Genomic DNA, 24,531 nt, shown 5'->3' with positions numbered 1-24,531 from the left:
ACATATACACAATCCTGCCTCTCCATAAACCTCTAGGAGGATCAAAAGAACAAGTTATGCGGAGAGAAAACCAAGTACATGTATACACATCATAGCATAACAAAATAACCCTATAACCACTCCACTTCAAGGGTCCAGACGCCTAACGAGATGCCTCTCGACCTGCATCTGAAAAACAACAACATAGTATGGAATGAGAACCAGAGGTTCTCAGTATGGTAAAGGTGCCACACACATAATATATAAGGTCCTGGGAATGCCAAAGGCAATCCTAGAATGCCGACACTCAGATTATAGAGCTTAAAGTATTAAACAGAAGCCATAAAAGGTGGTTTACTAAGGATATTTAAACCTAACTTAACTTAACCTTAAATCTAAAGCCCATTCTGCCATTCCTCTTTACCTCCAACTCCATCATACATTTTCACAGACAACTAAACAGATAAAGGCAAGCACAAAAAGGTTACAAGTACTGCAGATAACAAATATACATTTAACATGGCAAGTACATTTAGGCACACCCAGTTAATACACAAGCAAGTAATTCAAGTAATATGCATATGATGCATGCCTGTCCTATGGCTGATGAGGCTCATCTGTAGGTTATCCAGCCAACCCGACAAGTCTGAATTGTCCTTAGACTGTCCCCCGACGTGCATCCCTAAGAGTCTATGCATAGTTTTTTCTCAAATAATCAATATTGCTAAATGGGGGTAACATTCCCGGGAATTTATATAGTGCCCGGTCACACTTACGTCGTAGGGTCAACAGAGTATCGAGTTTTCAACCTGGTACACGTGGTGGCAAGCCACGGCATTTGATCCAGGGAATCTCGTATCTCAGATTATTCAAATTCATACGCCATATAAATAATTCAATTATAATTCATCAACATCCACATCATTCTCAATCGCATTTCATTCATCATTATACGTCAATCATATTCAATTCTTATCCTTCATTATCACACCTCCCATTCCATCCATCAATAGTTCCAATTCAAAACATAATTCATTCTTTTCTAAATAAATCAAACTTAAAACATGCTCATTTTCTTAATAACTCTAAATCAAATCATATAACCTTTGAATCTAAATCTTTTTAAATAATCATATAAACAAAATCTCTAATTTTTTATAAAATTTCGGCAGCATCTCCTCTAAAACTCGGACTTTGCCACCCTTTTCGGGTCCAAACCTGCTTTCTTTTCAATTCAACACACCCTTCCTCATCATCATAATAGTCACCACAATAAATCTACCTCAGATCAACAATTATACTCATATAATATTCAAATCCAACAACCAAAATTCAACTAAAGATCATAGTTCACTAATCCTAGGCTTCTAACACAAAATACCTCAAATCAATAATTCACCAAATTATTAGTTAATCAACAAGCACCAAACCAACCATGTTCATCAACAATAACATTCAACCATAATTCTCTCCAAATTAACATAACAACATTCACCATCCAAAATTAATAACTAATTATTCAATAAACTTCAACCAAATATATTCATCGACAAATTACTAAACATTAAACATACACCTGCATTTCAACTTATCCTATGGTCATCTAGCCTAAGTTTTCACAGAACATTATATATTAAATGCAAGAAACCTAAACCATACCTTGGCCGATTTTCATGTAACGACCAAAGCAAATTATTTAAAACCAAGGCAGCCCCTTCAAAATTCAACTAATCAGCTTCCTCCAAGTTCCAATATTCACAATTTCAAGCTCCAATTATTTATTCACAACCTAATACACATTTATAACACATATATATCCAATTTAATACTCAAAGCTCAAATTCAATGAAAATAAAATAGAATTATCGTATCCTCACCTTACCCAAGCTTCACATAAGCAAGAGTGAACGTTTTCCTCAAGCTAATTGGATCCTAAAACATCAGAAATCAAAGAAATTCAACATTTCCACTTAAAATTCGAAAATTGGGGGAAGAGAAAGCTGAGAGTGATTAAGCAAGTTACCAATGAAATTGTTCCAATAGAAACGTAAAGCTCGACGCGGTAAACGCGTGGCCGCAAACGGTGCGGCGATCGGAGTTCGGACGGAGGAGTTACGTGCGTTGGAAAGTAACGTAAGGTTAGGAAAGGTTTTCTCTTCTCTCCCCTGCTATGGCTTCAGCGTATCATTTGCTGAAATGGGGAGGAAGAAACCGTAATTCACTTAAACGTGCTGGGCTGGTTGGGCCCATGGGCCCGGTTTGGACTCGGTTCAACCGGTCCAGCCCGTTCGATCCAATTTTGGACCCTTTTTTCGAAATTAGTGGTAAAATTCTCATTTCGATGAGCTCTACCCTATTTTGATATAATATTCGCATTTCTAATCCTCCTTATTAAAAACTAATTTATTGACTAATTATCTACTAATTTAACCGGGGTTTACAATATGCGGATATGCGGATAGCAACACAAAATCCGCAATCCGATCCGATTAGTGTGCTGATCTAATCCGATCCGATTCGAAAGCCTTGCGGATCGGATCCATATCCACAATTTTCAAATCGGATTTGGATAAACACTGCGGATATGCGAATCGGATCCAATCCATGAACACCCTTAGACTTTCTCATAAACTAAATATCAATTTTACCTTCTTTATAAAAAAAAAAAAGAAGAACAAAAAGTGAAAAGAAGGTATGAGGATAAAATTAGTAATTTTAAAAATAAAGATTAAATTTTATGTCTTTTGTATTATCTTTGTGTCTCAATTTAAAAAAAAATACTAAATACATTAATTTTGTGTGTATTTATATACCATTATATTCATTTAAATTTATGTCTCATCAAACAAATAATGAACATATACCATCATATCTAATAATTAGTATTTATGTCCTAATAAACAAACACAGTCTTATATTAAATGTGTGCATAGGTGTGTAAAAACAAAATGATAAAAAAAAATTATAAGAATTTATTATTTTTGTCTATTATTTTTTATTATTAATCTAATTCTTTTAGTTAAATAATTTAATAATATATTTTAATTTATTTTTTTAAATATTAATAATTAATTAATAATAAAAGATAACAAATTATAATAATCTGTTATTAGCATTCTTTTTTGATTGATCGTATTAAAAGTTTAAGTAGATTAAACTTTAGATTGTTATTCCATGTATGACATGGAGAATCCATTGCATGGTGTAAGTGGGTTCAGCAATTATATAATTAGAAGACAAAAAAGGGGATACTTATGTAAACTTAACTGGGTAAATTACTATTTGTTTAAGATATTGAACAAAAATTTTATGTTGTGATTATATATGTGTTGATGTTAGGAATATTCTAATAGTAGTGTCAGTGTCAGAAGTTAATTCATATAATTTATAATTATTAATTAATTATTATTAATATTTTAATAGTATAAAATTATATTTAATAATATAAAATTAAATATTTTATTTTATTAATTAAATATTAAATAAATTTTAATAAAAATACTAGTTCTTAAACTTTCTCATATTCTAATAATAAGAAAAAAATTTTAATGTCTGAATTTATTTATATTATGGCTTTATGTTGGATGTAGATGTTGGATTATATGTATTACAGGAGCATAACACTATTGTAACATGACGGTTGATTTATACTGCAACTGTTTTATTATTTTTTTTTTTTGGGTTCTATCTGTTTTTAGCAAAGTAATTTTAAAAATGAAATAAATAATAAAAGATAATAATTTATATTATTTGATATTTATTCTATTAGTTAGAATTTGTTAATACAAGTTGTTAGTTCTCTTGTACAAAAAGTTGTTAATAGTGAATTTTGTTGCACATACTAAACTGTATAATTTGTTAGAGTAGTAAGGTAATTCTGTTAAAAGTAGTATTTGTATAAATAGCAAACTATAGTATTGTATTTAAGTTTAATTCTCAATTCCTTCTTAGTTTTTCTGTTATTGTTCTTTTCCATGCTCATATGCAATTTTCACATGGTGCGGTGAGCGTGAATAGAAAAACATAGAAATTCCAATTGAAGGATAAGAAATTTGTTCTCTGATTCACAATTCGTTAACGTGATTAGATAAGGATGATGAGTCCAGTTTCGCAGTTGAAGTGCTTGTTCGCGGTTTTGCTCCATGAATCTATTTTTCTCTCTTTCTTCGTTTGATTTGAAAGCCCTCTTTCACGCAATTTCTTCTCCTTCTCTTTCACATATCTCTGAAATCTTTTGGCCTTGCTTAGCAAACAAGATTGTCTCATTCTCATAGTGTCAATCAATTTTCAACCAAAGCCAGTCACTCTCCCTATACAGATAGAATGGTAAATATTTTACAATTTGATTCTCATGTTAGAGCTCTAACTATTTCAACTAATAAACACAAGTCATGGGTATTTGACATTGGAGCCACTGACCATGTATCATATACCCTGGCTGATTTCCAAAATTATTTTAAAGTTGATTGAATCATTGTCAAATTACCTAATGGAGCACTCACTACTAGCTGATCATGGGTACTATTATGTTTTTTGCCAATCTTTTCCTCACTAATGCATTGTTTCTTCCTACTTTTAACTTTAAACTCATATCAGTTTCAAAACTTACTACATATTTACATTGCAAAATGAGTTTCACTGACAAGACTTGTGAGATATAGAATTTGCACACTTTGAAGATGATTAGTGCAGCTAATAATGTTGATAGTTTGTACATTCTACACAAAGAAGTTAAAGCTCTCTCTCACATCACAGCAACTTTCCGTAGCCATTTTTCACAATCTTTGTGGCATGTTAGATTAGGACATCCATCTCATGATAGGCTTGTTGCATTACAAAAGAATTTTGAGTTTATTGACTGTACAAAACATACGGAACCATGTCATTCTTGCCGATAAACAAAAGCGATTACCTTTTTCTGTTAGTTCTAGTACTGCAACCAATGTACTTGATCTAATTCATGTTGATATTTGGAGACGCATTTCTGTTCCCTCCTTTACTGGAAAACGTTATTTTCTTACTATAGTGGATGATTGTTCTCGATTCACTTGGATTTTGTTCATGAAAACTAAAGCCCAGGCTTCTTTATTGGTTAAAGATTTTGTCATTTTTGCTAAAATTCAATTTAATGCAGTGGTTAAAATAATTCTCACGGATGATGGGCCTGAGTTTTTAATGCATACTTTTTACAGCTCTCATGGCATATCTCATCAAAGAACTTGTGTGAAAACTTCACGGTAGAACGGCATTGTTGAGCGCAAGCATCAACACATCCTTGTTATGGCTAGAACTCTTTTGTTTCATGCACACTTGCCAAAATCTTTTTGGAATTACAGTGTTGGACATGTGGTTTATTTAATTAATCGATTGCCAACACCTTTTTTGCAAGATAAGTCTCCATATCAAGTTTTTTATAAGACTTTGCCAAATCTTTTCCTTCTCAGAGTCTTTGGTTATTTGGCATATGCAAGCAACCTTGTAAGACAATGAATCAAACTGGAGCCAAGAGCAAGAAGTGTTTGCATCTTAGATTTAGGGAGGGCACAAAGGGATACCTGCTCTTTGATTTGCAAAATCGAGAGATTTTCTCATCTCAAGATGTCTAATTTCATGAGAACTGTTTTCCTTATTATCACTCCAATAGTTCCAACGATAACAACTTTTCAAATTCTTCTAATTCATCTTATGTTGCATCTCATCCTTTTGATTATGAATTTTTGGAAGGGACTCAGATTCAGGTTTTAAACACTAATGATGCAGCCCCTCAACCAAGCTTGCATCACCCAAATCTCAGCCATCAACATGATAACGATTTATCTGAGTTAAATGAAACTGAAAAAATTATTTCCTATCTTGAAATTCATAATAATTTAGAACCCATATCTGCATCACATGAAGAGTTTTCAACTCATAATTCTGTTGCTCTGCCTGAATTCTCCATTATACTTGAAATTGCTGATGTAAGGAGATCAAGTAGGCAAACTAAACCACCTACACACTTGTAGGACTATGAGTACCAAACCATCAATACTGTTTCACCCTCATCGCAGCTCACTACTCAAAGGTATCCTCTCTCCAATGTCTTGTCTTATACTAGACTTTCTCCTATGCATCTTGCATTTTTTGTTGCTATTCAGAATTTAGAGCCTAAAACCTATGAGGATGCAATCATACAAACTTGTTGGAAAGAGGCAATAAGAGTTGAACTAACTGCCTTGGAAGAAAACAAGACATGGAAGCTAACTTCTTTACCAATTGGAAAGAGAGCGATTGGCTGTAAATGGGTATTTCGTACCAAATACCGCCCGGATGGCACAGTGGAGAGGCACAAGGCAAGACTCTTTGCCAAAGGATTCACACAAATGGCTGGTGTTGACTATCAAGACACCTTCAGTCCTGTAATAAAGCTAGGAACTTTGAGAGTGGTGCTGGTTGTTGCAGCAGTGAAAGGGTGGCACCTTAAACAAATTGATGTCAACACGGCGTTTTTGCATGGTGAACTCGATGAGGAGGTCTATATGAAAGTGCCTCCAGGCTTAGAAGCCTCACTATGTCAAGTTTGAAAGCTTGAAAAGTCCTTGTATAGATTAAAATAAGCTAGTAGACAATAGAATTGCAAGCTCAAATCAGTTCTACTTGAGCTAAAATTTACTCAATGCAAATTGGATTACAGCCTCTTCACCAAGATTACATCACTTAGATTCATAGCAATTCTAGTGTATGTAGATGACTTAGTATTGGCAGGTGATGACCTAAATGAAATTAACTCAATTAAAGATGTTTTTCATGAGAGATTTTAGATCAAAGACATGGGAGATTTGAAGTACTTCCTTGGTCTAGAAGTGGCAAGACTCAAGACAGGAATTGCTTTGTACCAGAGGAAATATGTCCTTGATTTACTCAAGGAAACAGGGTTTGAAGGGTGCAAACCTGCCACCACTCCTATTGATTATGGAGAAAAACTAAGTAAAACTACTGGAAATTGCTCATTGATTCTGGTCAGTATAGACGAATTGTGGGCAAGCTTTTATATCTATCAAATACTAGACCTGATATAAGCTATGCCATTGGAAAGCTGAGACAAATTTTGGATTGCGCTACTACTGAGCATTTGAAGGCAGCACATAGAATGCTGTGTTATATAAAGGGTTCTCCTGCTGCAAGTCTCTTCTTCTCTGCAGATTCTTATTTACAACTTACTGGTTTCTCTGATTCTGATTGGGCTAGTTGCATTGACTCTTACAGATCCATCTCGACATATTGTTTTTATTTAGAACCATCATTGGTTACTTGGAAGAGTAAGAAACAACTAACAGTTACAACCTCTTCTTCAGAAGTAGAGTATAGAGCTTTAGCTCTAGCCACCCGAGAAGCTCAATGGTTGAGTTATGTTCTTCAAGATCTTGATGTTCCAATCACAAAGCCTATTAATTTTAATTGTAATAGCAATTCAGCTATTTACATTCCCACTAATCCTATGAATATACAAAACATATTGAAGCTGATTGCCATATAATCCATGACAAATTGTAAGAAAAATTGATTCATCTCTTTCCCATTTCCTCCAATAATCAAGCTGCCGACATTCTCACCAAACCTCTTGCTCCTAGGCCTTTCAATACAGGTTACTCTAAACTTGGATTGTTAGATCTCTTCTCTTCTAATAGTCCAAACTTACGAGAGGGTGTTACTTAATATTTATTCTGTTAGTTAGAATTTGCTAATACAGGTTGTTATTTCTCTTGTATAAAAAGTTGTTAGTAGTGGGTTTTATTGCACATGTTGAACTCTATAGTTTGTTAGAGTAGTAAGGTAATTCTGTTAGAAGTAGTGTTTGTATAAATAGCAAACTGTAATATTGTATTCTTTGAGTCTTATCATTGTACAAGTTTAATTCTCAATTTCTTCTTGATTTCTCTGTTATTGTTCTTCTTTATGCTCATATGTAATAACATAAAATTATCTTATTTAACTTAATCTTTATAATTTTATATAGAGGTAACTACCAAATCGGTACACAAAAGATTTTGACACTGACAAAATGGTACCTGACTTTTACTATTGACAAAATAGTCCCTAAAAAATTTTAAAATTTGACAAACGTGTCCCCGAGCTCGCCGGAACAAATCTCCGGCAAATACAATGCTAAAGTGGCCATCGTAACCTGACAAACCATCCCCAAACCCTAATCCCTCCCTCCCCAGCGCATACTCCCCTCCCTCTCCCTCCCCAACGCACACTCCCTCCCCTCCCTCTCCCTCTCCATCGCAACCCTCTCCCTACCCAATGCACACTCCCTCCCCATCGCACCCCCTCCCTCCCTCCACTACCACTCACAGCAACAACCACCTCAACATCAACAGTAACACCAACAACAACAAGCAACAATAACAGTAGCAACCCCAACGCACACTTTTCTCTCCTTCCTATCATAGCAACAACCTCAACAGCAATAGCAACTTCAACGGCAAGAGCACTATCAAGGACCATTGCCACCACCATCGGAGCGACAATAAGGCCTGGAATAGCCGCATCTCCTCAGCCTTTTTCTTTTTCTCTCTTTATATTAATAAATGTAGGTTATGTGTTTGTGTAAATATTTGTGTGTGAATGGATATTGTTATTGTTATGGCCCTCCGATAAGAGAAGGAAGGAATGAGGAAAAAGAGAGAAGGAGGAACAAGTATGGTTAGGTTTTGAATGTGCAGGTTCTTCTATTGGTTCTGTTTTGGGTTCCGATGGTGTTGTTTCTACTGTTATTGACGCTTCTGCTGCTGCAATTGGAGAAGGAGAGAGAAGGAGGTAATGTGCGTTGGAGAAGGGGCTGCAATGGGGAGGGAGAGGGAAGGGGGCTGCGATGGGGAGGGAGTGTGCATTGGGTAGGTGGTTGCGATGGAGAGGAAGGGGGAGTGTGCATTGGGGACACTACAAGAAAAAGGCGCATTTGTAAAAAAAAAATATTGTTACAAAACGTCAAAATTTTGAAACAAAAATTTTTTGTAACAAAAAAAAGGGTCTATTGCAGTAAGTCCCGTTACAAAAAGTTTTTGTAACGAAAAATGGAACAGTTACAATTAAATACCATATTTTGTAACAATTTTTTCTGATACAAAAAACCAGAAGCCGTTACAAAAGTGATAACAAATTTTGATCTTGAAGGTATTTTTCGTGACAGTTAATTTTTTTTCCTATAAAAAAAATTGTTACAAAATGTAACATGATTTTGTAACATTTTTTTCTTTAGTTACGAGAGCAAATTAATTATTTTGTAACAACTTTTTTTATTACAAATTACATGCATAATTTACAAAATTATTTTTTAAATTAACTAATATATTAACGATTTTAATAAACAAGTTTACATGTATATAATATGCAAAACATACATAAGTCAAACAAGATTCTTTTAGCTAAAATTGTCTTGAAACAAAATAATATTAGCTAGTGAGTACATTGATTAGTTCAACCAAAACATAAAAGTTCTAACATAAAAGTTCAACCAAAACATAAAAGTTCTAACATAGATTAGTGTCTCTATACATCAAAACATTCTTGAGCCCTCAAGGTAGCATATGGTCACTATTTCAGCACTCCTGTAAATAAGAAAAACCGAAACAAAAAAGTTAGAAACAAGATATAACACTAATTATAATTTTTCCACTAAGTTTTATCCAAAATGTTTAGAAAAATTTTGGCAAGACCTCCCCTAAAACTTGGATATTTCCACCGTCCACGGTTCCAACAAACACAACCAATTCACAACTTATTTCTCAGCCAATACACAACCAAATTTATCAAACCAAATAATAAGACATTTGTGATTTCTCAACCATGACACAAGTAAAATGTGATAAATAGGTCCATATACAAATTAAACTATACTAATAATATAGGAATCATCTAGGAAAATATAATAAAACCATAAGCAATTTTATGAGTACCTTTAGGGTCTATTAGCATTTGAAACCCATGCGCAACATCCAGCAATTTCTTTAGTACTGTTCTGAAATTTCAGTTTACAGGCACATTCTTAAAAAACAATTAATTCTAATGCATATCTGGTTTAAAAATTAAGAACAGCTAATATAATACCAAAGCTGCTTGGTGGTTTGCCACTTACCTATGAACCATATTATAGCAGCAAGAAAGAAAATGGATGTTAAACAAAGTGCTATTTTCCTCCAGTCATTAATATGATCCTGTGCAGGAAAACTATTTTGCTTAGAATAAAAACAAATGTTAAAACAGGAACAAATACAGGCAAAAGGCTGGAACAGCCAACAATGTAAAGCAGGTCAGTAAATCATGAGTAAGGCTGCATCAAAATGTAAAACATAAGGCAGCATAGTTCTTGTTACTAGTTTTGTCAACTTCTTTTCCATATATGTTAATTCAAGAGGGATGTTGAAAGTTGCCTAAACAAACTAAGATGTGAAACCCTTTTACATCAAAGGGAGAGATGAGAAAGAGAGAACAGTTTGGCTAAGTGAGGTGTAACTAAAAGTAACCTGCAGGATGCCAACAATATCAGGAAAAATGAGATGTAACCTGCAGGATGCCAACAAGTGGTGAGGAAGGCACATCACCAAAGATATGGATTGAAACTGTAGATATTGCCATGGACAGCGCCCTCAAAATTGGTTTTATACAATGAAGAGAAACATAATTTATAGGAGCTTACAAAAGGGGACACAAATTTAAGACTAGAGTTTTATGTTATATATCGTTATCAGGTTCTTATGAACATGCAGTAGCATGCAAGAAGATGAGATACCAACCATATGAATCTAGAGTAGCCATAATATTACCTATGTGGCAAAAATCAGCATGGTTCTTCAAGTCCTGTCACCTAAGGTTTGAAGCTCCATGAACAACGACAGAGTTTTGCCAATATCAACAATCTGCTGAAATTCATAAATTACTTTAACCAAAGGACTAACAGTTTTTCACTTTCCAAATACCCAAAACACATTATCACCTAACTTAACCAAAATCTTAGCAATATTGACCCCAAAACACAGTATGTTTTATTTATAAAATTCCAGTTCTCTTATGATATGTTCACCCAAAAATTCTGCTCCATGTAGTTTCCAATTATCACAAGTTATCCTTATACTTTTAGAGTTACTGTTTTTATCTCTAAATTCAGATTTCATAAAAAGGTCAATTTAATAATCAAGCTTCAATCTTTTAACAGTTCTCAAACGCAATTCTAATTAATCATGAACCAACATTAACAACTACCAAAACCAATTCCAACCAGTCACAAGTCAATTTCACGGCCATTCCGACATGTCAGATTACCAAAATCAACAGCAAACGCTTATTATCAATAATCAAAATACAGCCACAACTCAAACCATCATCACAATAATCCCAAACCAAACACAAATCCAACCCAGTTCATCAAATATCGATACGACAACTTTTCAAATTTCAATTTAACAAGTATTATCAAATGAATCACCATTCACAACCACATTTCTACCAATTCAGCAATATCACATAAGATCAGAATTTTCAACAAATCCATCAAAATCAGAAAACCAATATCAGTCACAACATTAACCAAAATTAACCTTGTCAAATTAATTACTCACAATAACAACACCCAGCAACATTCACAGCCATAACCTAAACTCAATAGACTAATTAAAACATTAGAATATCATCTCAATACCAAACTTAATCCGAATTTCACAACTTCAAACCAAGCTTATTCCTATCAATTAATCATATTCATGAATTATTTGCAATTACTCACTAAACCTAATTGGCATTCATAAGTTAAAACTGTTAATTTTTAAATAAATATCCTACCTCAAAGTTGAAACTCACGAAAATTGCAAACACAGCAGCTCTGATAGAAGTTCCAACACTCGTTTCGTTACCTGGGCAGCAACCAAAGTGGTTCTGGGTAGCTCCAATATTGGTTTCCGGTGGCAGAGGGCTCCGATAACTACGAAACCTAAAGCAGAGGCTGAATAGAGCAGCACAGAGTAGTTAAGAGCAACAGCAGTTTCTTCTGTCAATAGCTACTTCCCCGGCAGGCTTCAATGGTGACAGTGGCAGCGTCCTCCTCCAACGGTGGCTTGGTGAGACGCGGCAGCAGCAGAGTGTGACAACAGCGGGGCTGCAACTCAGTAACGGCGACGCGGTGGCAGCTCGCGAGGATGGCAACGGCAACCCGCGGCGCTGACGGCGACAAGGCTGGTCGCGGGCTTCTCTTCGTGCGTCTCTCTCTCTTCGCGATTCTGTCCCCTCGATGACGGCTTGTGGACGGATCGGCATTAACGCAAGCTTGTGGGTCCATGGACGGGACGGTGCCGTGAAGCAGCTCGACGGCGAGCTCCAGGGCGGCGACGGTGACGGCAGACAGCATCTCTTCTCTCTCGGACGCAGCCTCTCTCCTCTCCACCCTTCACGCTTGACGGCGACGGTGACGGCGGCGAGGCCCCAGCCAGCGCCGTCTCCCTTCTCTTCCCTCTTTTTCTCAAATCTCTTCCTCTCTGTTTCCCATTTCTTCAGTTTGTATGCGTTTGTTATGTTGAAGGAAGGTGAGGCTGTGGCTGTTAGGGTTAGGAATTGGGAAAACTAGGGTTATGAGTTAATTTTGGGAATTAGGGTTAGAAATTAGGGATTTTATAAAATAATATGGATATATATGAATAGATATTTTGATAAAATTGAAGGGTAGAATAATTTTAAAATTAAATATACTCTATTAAAAATATTTAAAAATATTATTTATCAACATATTACTAATTTCAATCAATTATTTTTAATTTAAATTATAAAATGAATATATTAATCACATTTTTATAAAATATAGTTTAAATTTAATTTTAATTATTCAAATTAAATGATATAATTTTTTATTATTTTTCTATTTTCGAAACTTTAATTTCAATTTATAAAATAATTAATTATAATAAAAGTTGTACATAAATATTAATTGACTTAAACTTAAAGTATTTATAAATATCAATCTAATCATTTCTAATAAAATAATTTTTAGGATGGCTTCGACGGCTCCGCGACGCAACCTCCTCTCTCTTCCTCGCGAGTTCATTCCTCTCTCTACTCCTGACGCTCCTGTCGACGACAGCGACGATGATAAGGCATGATGGCAAGCTGAACACGACGACACGGCAACAAATCCCGCGATACCATCCCTTCGGTTCTCTTCTTCTTCCTCAGTGGAGTTGGAGGCGCAGAATAAGGCTCAAAGCCTCAAAATAAAAGAGTGATGAATTATGATTTTTCTTTTTCTACGGCTTTACATTTTCTTTTTTTACATTTTGTCTTTTGGTTTCTTAGTTTTTTCTATCTTTTATATTTAATTATTATTGTTTATATTTATAATTTGATTAAATTTTTTTAAAGTTTCACAAATTAATTTTTAGTTAACATTAAAAATCTTATTATTAATAAAAATTATATATTAATTTTTAAAAAAATATAAAATAATATCTATAAATTTTAAAAATTAATTAGTATAAACAATATTTAAAAAATTTTAATTTTTGAAACAAAATAAAATTATTCTGAAAAGAATTATATAAATAATTTTTTTTACTCTTAAAGTGTTACAGTTTAAAATAAATATTTTTGTTGTAAAATATACTTATATTTTGTGACAAATAAATAATTTGTTATAAATAATGTTGAATTTTGTGACAAATTAATTTTTTGTTATCAAACAATTAGAGTTTTTGAAACAAAAAGATATTTTGTTACAAAATATTTCGAATTTTTGCAACTACTTTATTCTTTGTTGCAAAATATTATAATATTTTATAACAAAACACCAGTTCGTTACAAAAACTAACATAATTTGTAACAAAAAAATCAGGTTGTTACAAAATATTCGCATGTTTTGTAACAACTTGTAATGTTGTTACAAAACATTATTCTTCTGTAACAATTACCAATTATTATTACAAAAAATCATCTTTTTGTAACCATTTTAAATTTGATACAAATTTTTTTTTACAAATGTTCCATTTTCTTGTAGTCCGGGAGAGGAAAAGGGGGCTGCGATGGGGAGGAGGGATTAGGGTTTGGGGGTGGTTTGCCAAGTCACGGCGACCACGTTAGCATTGTGCTTACCGAAAATTTGCTCGGCGAGTTCGAGGACACGCTTGTCAAATTTTAAAATTTTTTAGGGACTATTTTGTCAATAGTAAAAGTCAGGTACCATTTTGTCAGTGTCAGAATCTTTCGAGTACCGATCTGGTAGTTACTTCATTTTATATATATAATATTTATAATTATATATTTATTATATCTAAAATAATTTATTTATTTTATTAATAGTTAAGGAATATAAAATATGAAAACGAATGCATTCAAAACTAAAAAAGCAAGTGAAATTATGCCTCCCAAACATTATACTAAATACATATGATTAGCTCTAATTCAATTATTGATTCTCCTAACTTCTAAATAAAAAAAAGTTTTGAATTTTTTATTTTTAATGTTTGGTGTTTTTAAAAAACAACATATATATTTAAACTTTTTACTCTTTTAAGTTTTAAGTATTAGGAGAATAATTAAAAAGATGAATTATGACTCTCAATCATTACTTTTCAATTAATTACATATGTAAAAATAAATTGGTTATATTAGAGACAATAATCTAATTATATATTTGTTATACATTTATTATATTTAAAATTATTCAATTATTCCAACAAGTAAAAAATACAAAATAAAATAAATAATAATTAATTAAAAAATATAAAATAAAATAACTCCAAACTAATTTGAATTAATTATCTATTGTCTTTCACATATTTTTTAAATAATTAAACAACTCATCCAACTAAGAAAATAATGAATACAGAGGCACATACACGTATTTATCATATTCCTAAAGTTTCAACCAAGTTGAAGTTGACTCATCTTTTAAGCGTCAACGCACTTCGGCAGACGATTCTCCACACAAATGATGCATCTACTCACCGTATTACTATATAATCTTTTAACGGCTTAACAATTATGTTAGAACTCAGAGAAAAAAAACTAAGCAAATGGATTTATGTGTATAAGTGTATTGAATTACATGTCTAATGAATACAAGATACAAACTATTTATAAAATCATTATAAATTATTAGCACAAATATTAACTTAAAACAATCAACCACTACTAAATATGTTCTAATTTATATAAAAAGGACATACACTTTTTATTTCTGAATTTTACAAAATTCTCTCCCTGACTAATAAGTTATTGAATATACAACAAAATTTAGGTTCTGAACATACCAGTAAATTGATTCTGAAAGCTCAAATTAGTTACATTCACTAGCAGCAACATAAAAACCGGAAGAACGCCTTGAACAGCCAGATGAGAAAGCGAAGCAAGAGTGCGAGACAAAGCAGAGTAACCAATCCAGCCCAAAACAAGGCATAATACAAGGTGATTTTGTTAATCAACTTGTCAAGTGGCTTCATGACCATCCAAATGGAGATCACATAAGCCCCAGCCAAGCAAATAACCGAGAGGCACATAACAAGAATCAACAACCACATGACCAGCCTATTCCGCAGCTGAAAGCCAGTAAGCAGAAAAAGAATCACAGTCTGTGATGCAGTGAAAGAAACAGTGCACAAGAGTATGAAAATTTCGTATTTCAAGCGTTGGTTTTTGTCATGAGAGGAAGTGGCCAAAACAGAAGTGCCAGCTTTGCAGGTGTTTCCAGAAGCACAACCCTGTTGGTTATTTGAGTCCTGTTGCCAAACACCCCCTGGGGGGTTGATTGCAATTTGGAAAGTTAGGGTTGCAATAACCGTTGCTACAACCATTAGAGAACCTCGCATCTCTTCAACCCAGTTTCCCTTTGTTGTATCCCTTGATGATGCTCTTCCTCTCTGTGCATTCATAGCCATAGTTGTTGGTATTGACTTTCCCTCCATTGTTTTTTCCTTTGTAGAGAAGAATGGTTCACATAATGACTGGCTCAAATAACCATTTAAATTCACCGATGATGATGTTAAGCGATGCCTATTTGTAATATAATAAATTAAATAATGTGTAGTAGTCGTAGCTAAATGGTGGCGCAATAAAATAATAGTCGGTAGGTGAATTCTTTAAGTTTAGCTTAGAATGTTCAAATTCCATCTTCTAATTCTGCTGGTCTAATTTACAATGTCAATGGTAAAAGTTTATGAATAAAGAATAAAAGTGGGGAAAGAAATAACGATTGGGCAAATAAATTAGAGATGAGCCAATCACTACATGGGTCTTTTTCAACCGGGTTATGATGTTTACATTTATTGTTATTATTTTGTAGTAGACTAGTAGCATAGTGTCTAAGTGGCTAGCAAGCAAGAGATATTTTGTGTTTGTTTGGATATAGGAAAAAAAATAAAAAAAATAAGAAGAAAGAAAATAAAAAAAAATGAAATTATTTGTGTGTTATTTGGATGAATAGCAAATAAATAAAAATAAAAAATTTGTTTAAATGAAAAAAAATGAGAAAAAAATTATAATAATATAAAATTATATTAATCTCTTATCATAAAATAAAGTATAAATATTTTTATTTATTTATATTTTATTATATTTTATAAATATTATAAAATATTATAATTTTATATATTTAATTTATATTATTTATCTAATATATAATGTTTAAATATGAATCTCTATTATAATAATATATTAAAACTAAATTTATATTAATAATTATTAATAATAATATAACTAAGAGTATAACTAAAAATACAAAAATATATCAATTTTTTTGTTTTTTTGTTTGTGATGAAAAAAAAATTAGTGAGACCTATACAAAAATTTTCTTTTCTTCTTATTTATTTTATAACCAAACAAAAAAATATCATTTTTTATTCATTTTTATTTATTTTTTCTATTTATTTTTTTTCCAACCAAACTTAATGTTCAGGAAAATTCAAAATTCTATGGTACTTACACTCAAAATCATCATGTGATACTGTTAATAAGTGGTGCATTACTGCCACATGTGTGAAAAATGTGCTTACCTCTGATACATCATTCATAGCAGCATTGTGATGGAGAGTCAAGGAATTCTCTTTTTCGTTATTTTGATGGTAATTAATTAGATATAATTAAATTGTTGTCTAAGGCTTTGGAAATTGGGACTTCTTTTGTGGTAACATATTGGCTAGTCTACTTAGAATTGTAATTTGGAAGTTTTTAATGTCTTCGTCGAAGTAGAATAAGTTTTGTTTTTGTTGGCCATTTTTTTCCAATAATGGCATTCTACCTTTGTCCTCATATCAAATTGAAAGAACATTCAAAACAATATTTATTTTTGCCACATTGATGAGTATGAGAGACAAATTTAGCTTAGTAAAATTACAAAATACAAAATACAGACATTTAACTCAGACTATATTAATTTTGACTTATAAATTATTAATTAGGTAAAAATTGTAAAATATAAAATATGGATTTTTAACTAGATTATACTAATTTTGATTTACAAAGATTGAATTTCAGTATGAAAAAAAATATAAAATATTAATTTTGACTTATAAATTATTAATTCGGTAAAAAATGTAAAATATAAAATATAAATTTTTAACTAAACTATAATTTTGACTTACAAATATTGAATTTCGGTGTGAAAAAAAGAAAAATAAAAAAAATCATAACGAATTAAGGAATCACCTAATCCAAATAAATATCCTCGATGCATAAAACTAAAAAAAAAATGGTGGACCGTACACAAAACAGGAATTTAAACTTACGAACACCAAGGTTAACATATATTGTAGCGTGTCACCCCAATCACATTGACTTCCTTTTCAATCTGTTGCAATAATAAAGTGTTCAACTATTTTATTCACTGCAAAAAAAAAATTATAAGTATATCCATGCATTAAGAGGGTTCCAATGTGAAAATGTTAAATTTTTGTGGTTGACTTTTGTCAACTCATAATAAACTTCCATGATGATGACTTGCAATAATTATGTAGAGGTTCAACACGCTTTTAATGTAAGTTTTAAGTATTTTAGGAGCACCACTCAATATTATTTATTTTGAAAAAAATATAACTTTTATTATACATTTCTTATATGATAATAAATGAATTGAATACTTATTAGCTAAATCTTTAATTTACGTGATTTTTTTCCTATGTGATTTTATTATTGGTCATTTCTAAAATAATTTTTTGATTAGGGCCGGGTTGCTCACAAATTAATTTTCAATGTATATTAAAAGATATCAAGCTATAAAAACAAAATCTTATAGATGAATAATAGTGTTCCAAATAACTTGTTCATTATAAATTTAAAAAAAAAAAAACTGTGCGAGATTAACTAATTAGAAGCTACAGTGACAACAAAGATAGAAGAAAGAGAGCATTGAGACCAATGCAATAGCTTCGAAGATAGACATAATTTTGAAAATTATTATATTGTCTACAAAAAAAAGTGACCAACAAAACTTCTTCCACTTGAATAAAGGCACTAAAAACTTTTAACTCCATATTTCTTCTTAACTTTTTGAATAACACACATGGCTTCTTAGTAATCATGTCACTTGATCTCTCTTCGTAATAATAATAATATCTATATTAATATTATTATTATATGATTTTCGGTTGGATACTTACATAATAAGAAATGATTAAACATATATAGTAAGAAGTATAAAAAAAAGACTTTGAAAAATCTATGATATTAGTACTACGTTGGGTTTTTTGTTTTGTTGTTTTTTGTTCATCGTGGTAATTCAAAGGTCAAGTTATAATTTTATGCAAAATAATGGAAACAGGATCCTCTTGGTTTTCATCACAATGCAGCTATGAACGGCATATCAGAGACAACACATTTTTCACACACGCAGTAGTTTTATAATGCACCACCTATAATGATTTTAAGTGTAAACACCAATAGAATTATTTCTAAAAATTAAAAATTTGAAATCGATTTCTATCTTTGCAAGTTTTGGGACAACGCAAATTTTTCATAGAATCCAATATTAAAGGTTAATGAAAAATGCATATATGATCATTAAGTGGATGAACAGTCTATTATATATTGCGTTAACAATCCCAAATTGAATGAATACTGATACGAGACAAAAATTATAAAATTGTTAAAAAAATGCGTCAAATATGTTGAACCAGCACAATGTAACCTGCGGATTTTGGCGGAACTGGATTGCCGGAACAAAGGTTATTTTATTTTATTTTTTATTAAATAAAGAATAATTATTGCTACAAAAATTAATAGTTATATAATTTTTTAAACACATATTTTTCATTTTTTTTTATTTTATTCTTTTTTTAGTTATTAACTTTATTTATTTTAAAATTAAGTATCAAATTAGAACCCTAAAATTTTTGGTGCCGATAAAAATTTCTTTGAAAGACAAATTATCTCCTAAAATATTTAAAAATTTGACTTAGCTAATTCTATAATTACATGGCATTATTGATTATTTTAAAATAATAATTACATAAGTCAAGTCATCAATTCTATTAATCATGTAATTATTATTTTAAAGTAATAATGTCATGTAATTATGAAATTAGCCAAGTTATTAATTCTATTAGTCATGTAAGTGTTTTTTGTTCATGGATATGTGATCAATTAATGTTTGGACATTTTTGTCAAATTTTTAAATCTTTTAAGAGTGAATTTGTCTTTCGCATCTTTTAGGGATGTTTATATCACCGACTTTTAAATTCCAATTTAATAGTTAATAATCAAATAAATAAAAATAATAACTAAAAAAATAAAAAATAAAAAAATATGTTTAAAAAGTATATAATTATTAATTTTTATAGTACTAATCACTCTTTTATTTAATTAAAAATAAAATAAAATAACTTTTGGCTCGTGCGAGCCAGCTTGTCCTATCCTACTAAAACACATGAATTTGACAGATTTTTTTAACAACTTTGAACAAATAGGTCCTTATCCAATTTTGTTGAACCTTATGTCAGTCTCCATTTAATTTGGGATTAATCAAATAAAAATATAATTATTTATTATAATTATTACTAATTTAATTATTATTTAATTATTTAATATAATTATTTAATTATTTTAGATTTTATATTATTATTTTTTTTATAATAATTTATCAAGCGACAAGTTATTATTGATTGATTTGAATTCCTATTTAAAAGGACTCTCTCACTTTAAGACTCATACAGGAATTCAACCCTTCTTCCTTTCAACGTATTTTTCTGCTTTTGTCAAAAAATAGAACCTCAAAATCCACCCATTGAAATTACTCTAAGAGACAACTCACCCATTTAACAATTCATGTAGCTATTTTTGGTTAATCTTTAGATTCGACGAAAGAATTGTATTGTCCCGAAACTTGTAAGTGTTTATTGGAGACATTTTAATGTTTGGATGAAGAAGATAAAGAATATAATGACTAAAATAGTAAAACTAATTCTAAAAAATTATAACGTTCACAAATATAAAAAAAATTAAAATTATTTATAACTATAAAAGATAAATTTTAGTAAATAAAATTATTTAAATTTTAAAAAGCTATTTAAAATTCAAAAATAACTTTCTAAACTAACCTAACTATTCTCAAAGACTTGCCTTATTCTATCTTCAATCTCCATCCCTCCCAATTTTTCAGTTCCTTTTCCAGACTCTCTCCTCTCTCATCTACTGTACTTTTTCCCTCTTCATTTGTCTCTGGCTCAGTCCCTCGAAATAAAAAAGTTCAACATTTTCGTGTAGTATATATATACTTTAAATAAATTATATTTTTATAAATATTTTTGTTAAAAAATATATTATATAATATTATTTTTAACAAAAATAATTAATTAATAAATTTTAATAAAATAATTTAATTATTTATTAAATAATATAAAATATAATATAATTATTTTATATTTTAATATTATAATTTAAAATATTATTTTAATATAAATTTTAATGTTATAAAAATTTATTGTATAATAATTTCTCTGAATAAAAAGTAATTTATATTTTTAAGTATTTATATATTTTATATTTATTTATTTAAAAATAAAAAGTTACATTTGTGTATTACATATTAAAAAATGAGTTTAATTTTAATGTATTTATAGTATAAAATTTTGCATAATTTTACATAATTGTCTAATTACATTTGTTTTTTTATAACTATTCATGCAAAGTAAAAATTAGTTATTTTTGTTAATATTTTATGTGATTAAATACAACGATGCACATATAAAATTACTTATACTGTTAGTGTATTAAAATTAAATTCTTAAAGATACTTATATATTTATGTATTAATATATTCTGTATTTATTAAAGTCTATTAATGTTCTTTTATAACAACTTTTGATTTTCATTTAATAAAATTCAATAATTTATAAAAAAAATGACACACTCAATACACACAAGTTAGAGTTAAACCCGAAAGTAGTCTCTGAATTAATGAAATTCACTGATTGCACCAATTTAGTTCTTAACTTACCAATTGCACTATTTATATCTCCGAATTTGTAAAAAATGTACCTAGTTGTCCCTTACCTTATTTCTGGCCAATTAGTCTGCCGCTGGCCAGTGACATGACATTGACATGTCACGTTAGAGTACATAATAGCTAGCTGAGCTGGCAATTGAAGTTAGTTGATCCAATATAGTCCCTCTACCTATTTTTAACCCTAATTTTAGTAACACTCTTCTATCGTTCTTATTCTCTTTCTTCACCAACATTCTTCCTCATCTTCTTCTTCTTTTATTTTTGTTTAAAATTAAAAGCAGAATCATGATTGCATGTGCAAGTCAAGATCATGGAAGTTCTATATGATCAACAACGAGAACTCCAAATAGCCATGGCACTCACACATACAACAGACCATGACACTCACACAGAAACAAAAATTTCAAAAATAGCCATCAACCAATCCAAATAAAATTGCATCGAAAAAAATACTCATTTTCCTTCTGTAAAAATAGAGCATAGAAAAAAACACTCCACTACCCACAAAACATACATAAACCCTAGCAAATAATGAGCAGTGAAAAATTTTTATCAACCTACAGAAAATTCTGACCAAACAGACACAATGACGCATACCTAAATCGAAAGGCTATAACTTTTTTTTTATCCAGTATAGACTTACCTCTGTGTTTTGCGAAGAACTTTTTCTCTTTCTGAGCTCAATGACTACGATCGCGGATGAAGCTCAGAGTGTGAGCGGACTCCACCAAGCCAGATAGTTTCACCGTTCAAACTCTAGGCAGCAGTTACAAGTGCGAGGATTTCATGATGCTAAATGTTTAAGTTTAGAAGAAGATGATGAAGTGATCAACGTAACTGTCTAAATTTGTCAAACGACGTCGTTCCAGTGCATTTTAGCGCCAAAAACTATACGATGTCGTTTTATGGTGTACAACGTGGCACTCATTTGTCATGTCACTGGCCGGCGGCAGGCTAATTGGTTGAAAATAAGATGAGGGATCAACTAGATGCATTTTTTACAAATTCGGAGATACAAACAATACAATCAATAAGTCAGAAACTAAATTAGTGCAATCTGTAAATTTCAAAGACCGCTTTAGAATTTAACTTACACAAGGTGCTGTGCTCGTTTTAGCCACCCTACTTTCCCGCTGCAAAATTCTAATTATGAACTCCTTTGTATCCAATAAGCAACTATTTACTCCCCAATGCAGCAACCTAGTGCAAGTTGTGGAGAGAAAATATACCTCAACACATTCTAAGATCAATGTGGCTGGCCTGATTATTCATTATAGCAACTTCCTTCAATTCTCTGTCCAACAAATTCAGCAGCATTTTTTTCTTATCTCAAATCAATGATGAAAATTTAAACAAGACAAAATCAAGTGAATTTGCTCATTACAAAGATCCATTCTAATAGGCAGAAAATAACTAAGCAAAAATTTTCTATTTGTCTTTCACACCTTTTTAAAATAATTAAACAACTCATCCAAACTAAGAAAATAATGAATAGAGAGGCATATACACGTATTTATCATATACCTTCAACCAAGTTGACTCATCTTTTTAAGCGTCAAATGATGCATCTACTCACTGTATTACTAGAGTATAATCTTTTAACGGCTTAACAATTATGTTAGAACTCGAGAAAAAAAAAAAACTAAACAAATGGATTTATGTGTATTGAATTATGCCTAATGAGTGCAAGATACAAACTATTTATAGAATCATTATAAATTATTATCGCAAATATTAACTTAAAACAATCAACCATACTAAATACATTCTAATAAACTAATTTATATCAAAAAGACATACACTTTTTATTTCTGAATTTTACAAAATTCTATCGTTTATACAACAAAATTTAAATTCTGAACATACCAATAAGTTGATTATTTGAGGGAAGAATGAGTTGACTACTCTACCAGCAACATAAAAACCGGAAGAACGCCTTGAACAGCCAGATGAGAAAGCGAAGCAAGAGTGCGAGACAAAGCAGAGCAACCAATCCAGCCCAAAACAAGGCATAATACAAGGTGATTTTGTTAATCAACTTGTCAAGTGGCTTCATGACCATCCAAATGGAGATCACATAAGCCCCAGCCAAGCAAATAACCGAGAGGCACATAACAAGAATCAACAACCACATGACCAGCCTATTACGCAGCTGAAAACCAGTAAGCAGAAAAAGAATCACAGTCTGTGATGCAGTGAAAGAAACAGTGCACAAGAGTATGAACATTTCGTATTTCAAGCGTTGGTTTTCGTCATCGGAGGAAGTAGCCAAAACAGAAGTGCCAGCTTTGCAGGTGTTCCCAGAAGCACAACCCTGTTGGTTATTTGAGTCCTGTTGCCAAACGCCCCCTGGGGGGTTTATTGCAATTTGGAAAGTTAGGGTTGCAATAACCGTTGCTACAACCATTAGAGAACCTCGCATCTCTTCAACCCAGTTTCCCTTTGTTGTATCCCTTGATGATGCTCTTCCATTCTGATTCATAGCCATAGTTGTTGGTATTGAATTTCCCTCCATTGTTTTTTCCTTTGTAGAGAAGAATGGTTCACATAATGACTGGCTCAAATAAGCTTTTAAATTCACTGATGATGATGTTAAGCGATGCCTATTTGTAGTATAATAAATTAAGTAATGTGTAGTGGTAGCTAAATGGTGGTGCAATAAAATAATAGTCGGTAGGTGAATTATACGAGTAATGATAGGGACAGCAATATTTGTGAATCAATTAGTCATCAATAATGATTTGATGGTATGAGATTTCATCCAATAGCTCATCTTTCTCTGCTGGTTACATGCTGGCCAAAATACAATAAAATTGCTGGCCCTCCTAGACTTTTCCAAATTATATTCTTAAAGTTCAGTTTAGAATGTTCAAATTCCAGCTTCTAATTCTGCTGGTCTAGTGTGTGTTTGGATTTCAGTTTGCAAACGGGAGTTTACATATAATTGATTTTGTAAACTTGATTTTGATGAAAAATAAGTTTGTGTTAACGTGATTTATGCTTGGCAATCTTTATATCAAAATTGATTATAGTAAAATAAATGTTGTTTGGATTATACTATTCAAAATCACTTTTAGATGAAAAATTATTAAAAGAGA

General features: G+C 31.2%; 2 protein-coding genes and 2 long non-coding RNA genes across 5 annotated transcripts; 1 reads left to right on the top strand and 3 right to left on the bottom strand.

Annotated features, from left to right (window-relative positions):
• The first annotated feature begins 6,788 nt into the window (after positions 1–6,788).
• Positions 6,789–7,495, top strand: LOC140175062 (secreted RxLR effector protein 161-like). The gene is made up of 2 exons (XM_072201968.1): positions 6,789–6,977; positions 7,055–7,495. The coding sequence occupies exons 1-2, from the start codon at positions 6,789–6,791 to the stop codon at positions 7,493–7,495; spliced, it is 630 nt and encodes a 209-aa protein (XP_072058069.1).
• Positions 7,496–9,383: 1,888 nt separating this feature from the next.
• On the bottom strand, positions 9,384–12,597 carry LOC140175277 (uncharacterized). 2 transcript variants are annotated; one of them, XR_011865413.1, is made up of 5 exons: positions 11,800–12,597; positions 10,788–10,880; positions 10,100–10,178; positions 9,921–9,982; positions 9,384–9,572 (listed from the first exon to the last, which is right to left on the bottom strand). It is a non-coding gene; the product is annotated as an uncharacterized lncRNA (long non-coding RNA). The 2 variants fall into 2 exon arrangements; XR_011865414.1 differs by having other exon boundaries at positions 10,788–10,883; positions 11,800–12,596.
• A 2,693-nt stretch (positions 12,598–15,290) lies between these two features.
• Positions 15,291–15,902, bottom strand: LOC112708907 (uncharacterized). The gene has a single exon (XM_025760830.1). It carries the CDS (start codon positions 15,900–15,902, stop codon positions 15,291–15,293), a length of 612 nt encoding a protein of 203 aa, XP_025616615.1.
• A 6,507-nt stretch (positions 15,903–22,409) lies between these two features.
• Positions 22,410–24,027, bottom strand: LOC112708906 (uncharacterized). The gene is made up of 2 exons (XR_011865412.1): positions 23,300–24,027; positions 22,410–22,727 (listed from the first exon to the last, which is right to left on the bottom strand). It is a non-coding gene; the product is annotated as an uncharacterized lncRNA (long non-coding RNA).
• Positions 24,028–24,531: the final 504 nt, after the last annotated feature.

This window comes from Arachis hypogaea, chromosome 9, assembly GCF_003086295.3.
Source record: "Arachis hypogaea cultivar Tifrunner chromosome 9, arahy.Tifrunner.gnm2.J5K5, whole genome shotgun sequence".
NCBI lineage: Eukaryota > Viridiplantae > Streptophyta > Magnoliopsida > Fabales > Fabaceae > Arachis > Arachis hypogaea.
This window is presented reverse-complemented; position numbering and strand designations above follow the sequence as displayed.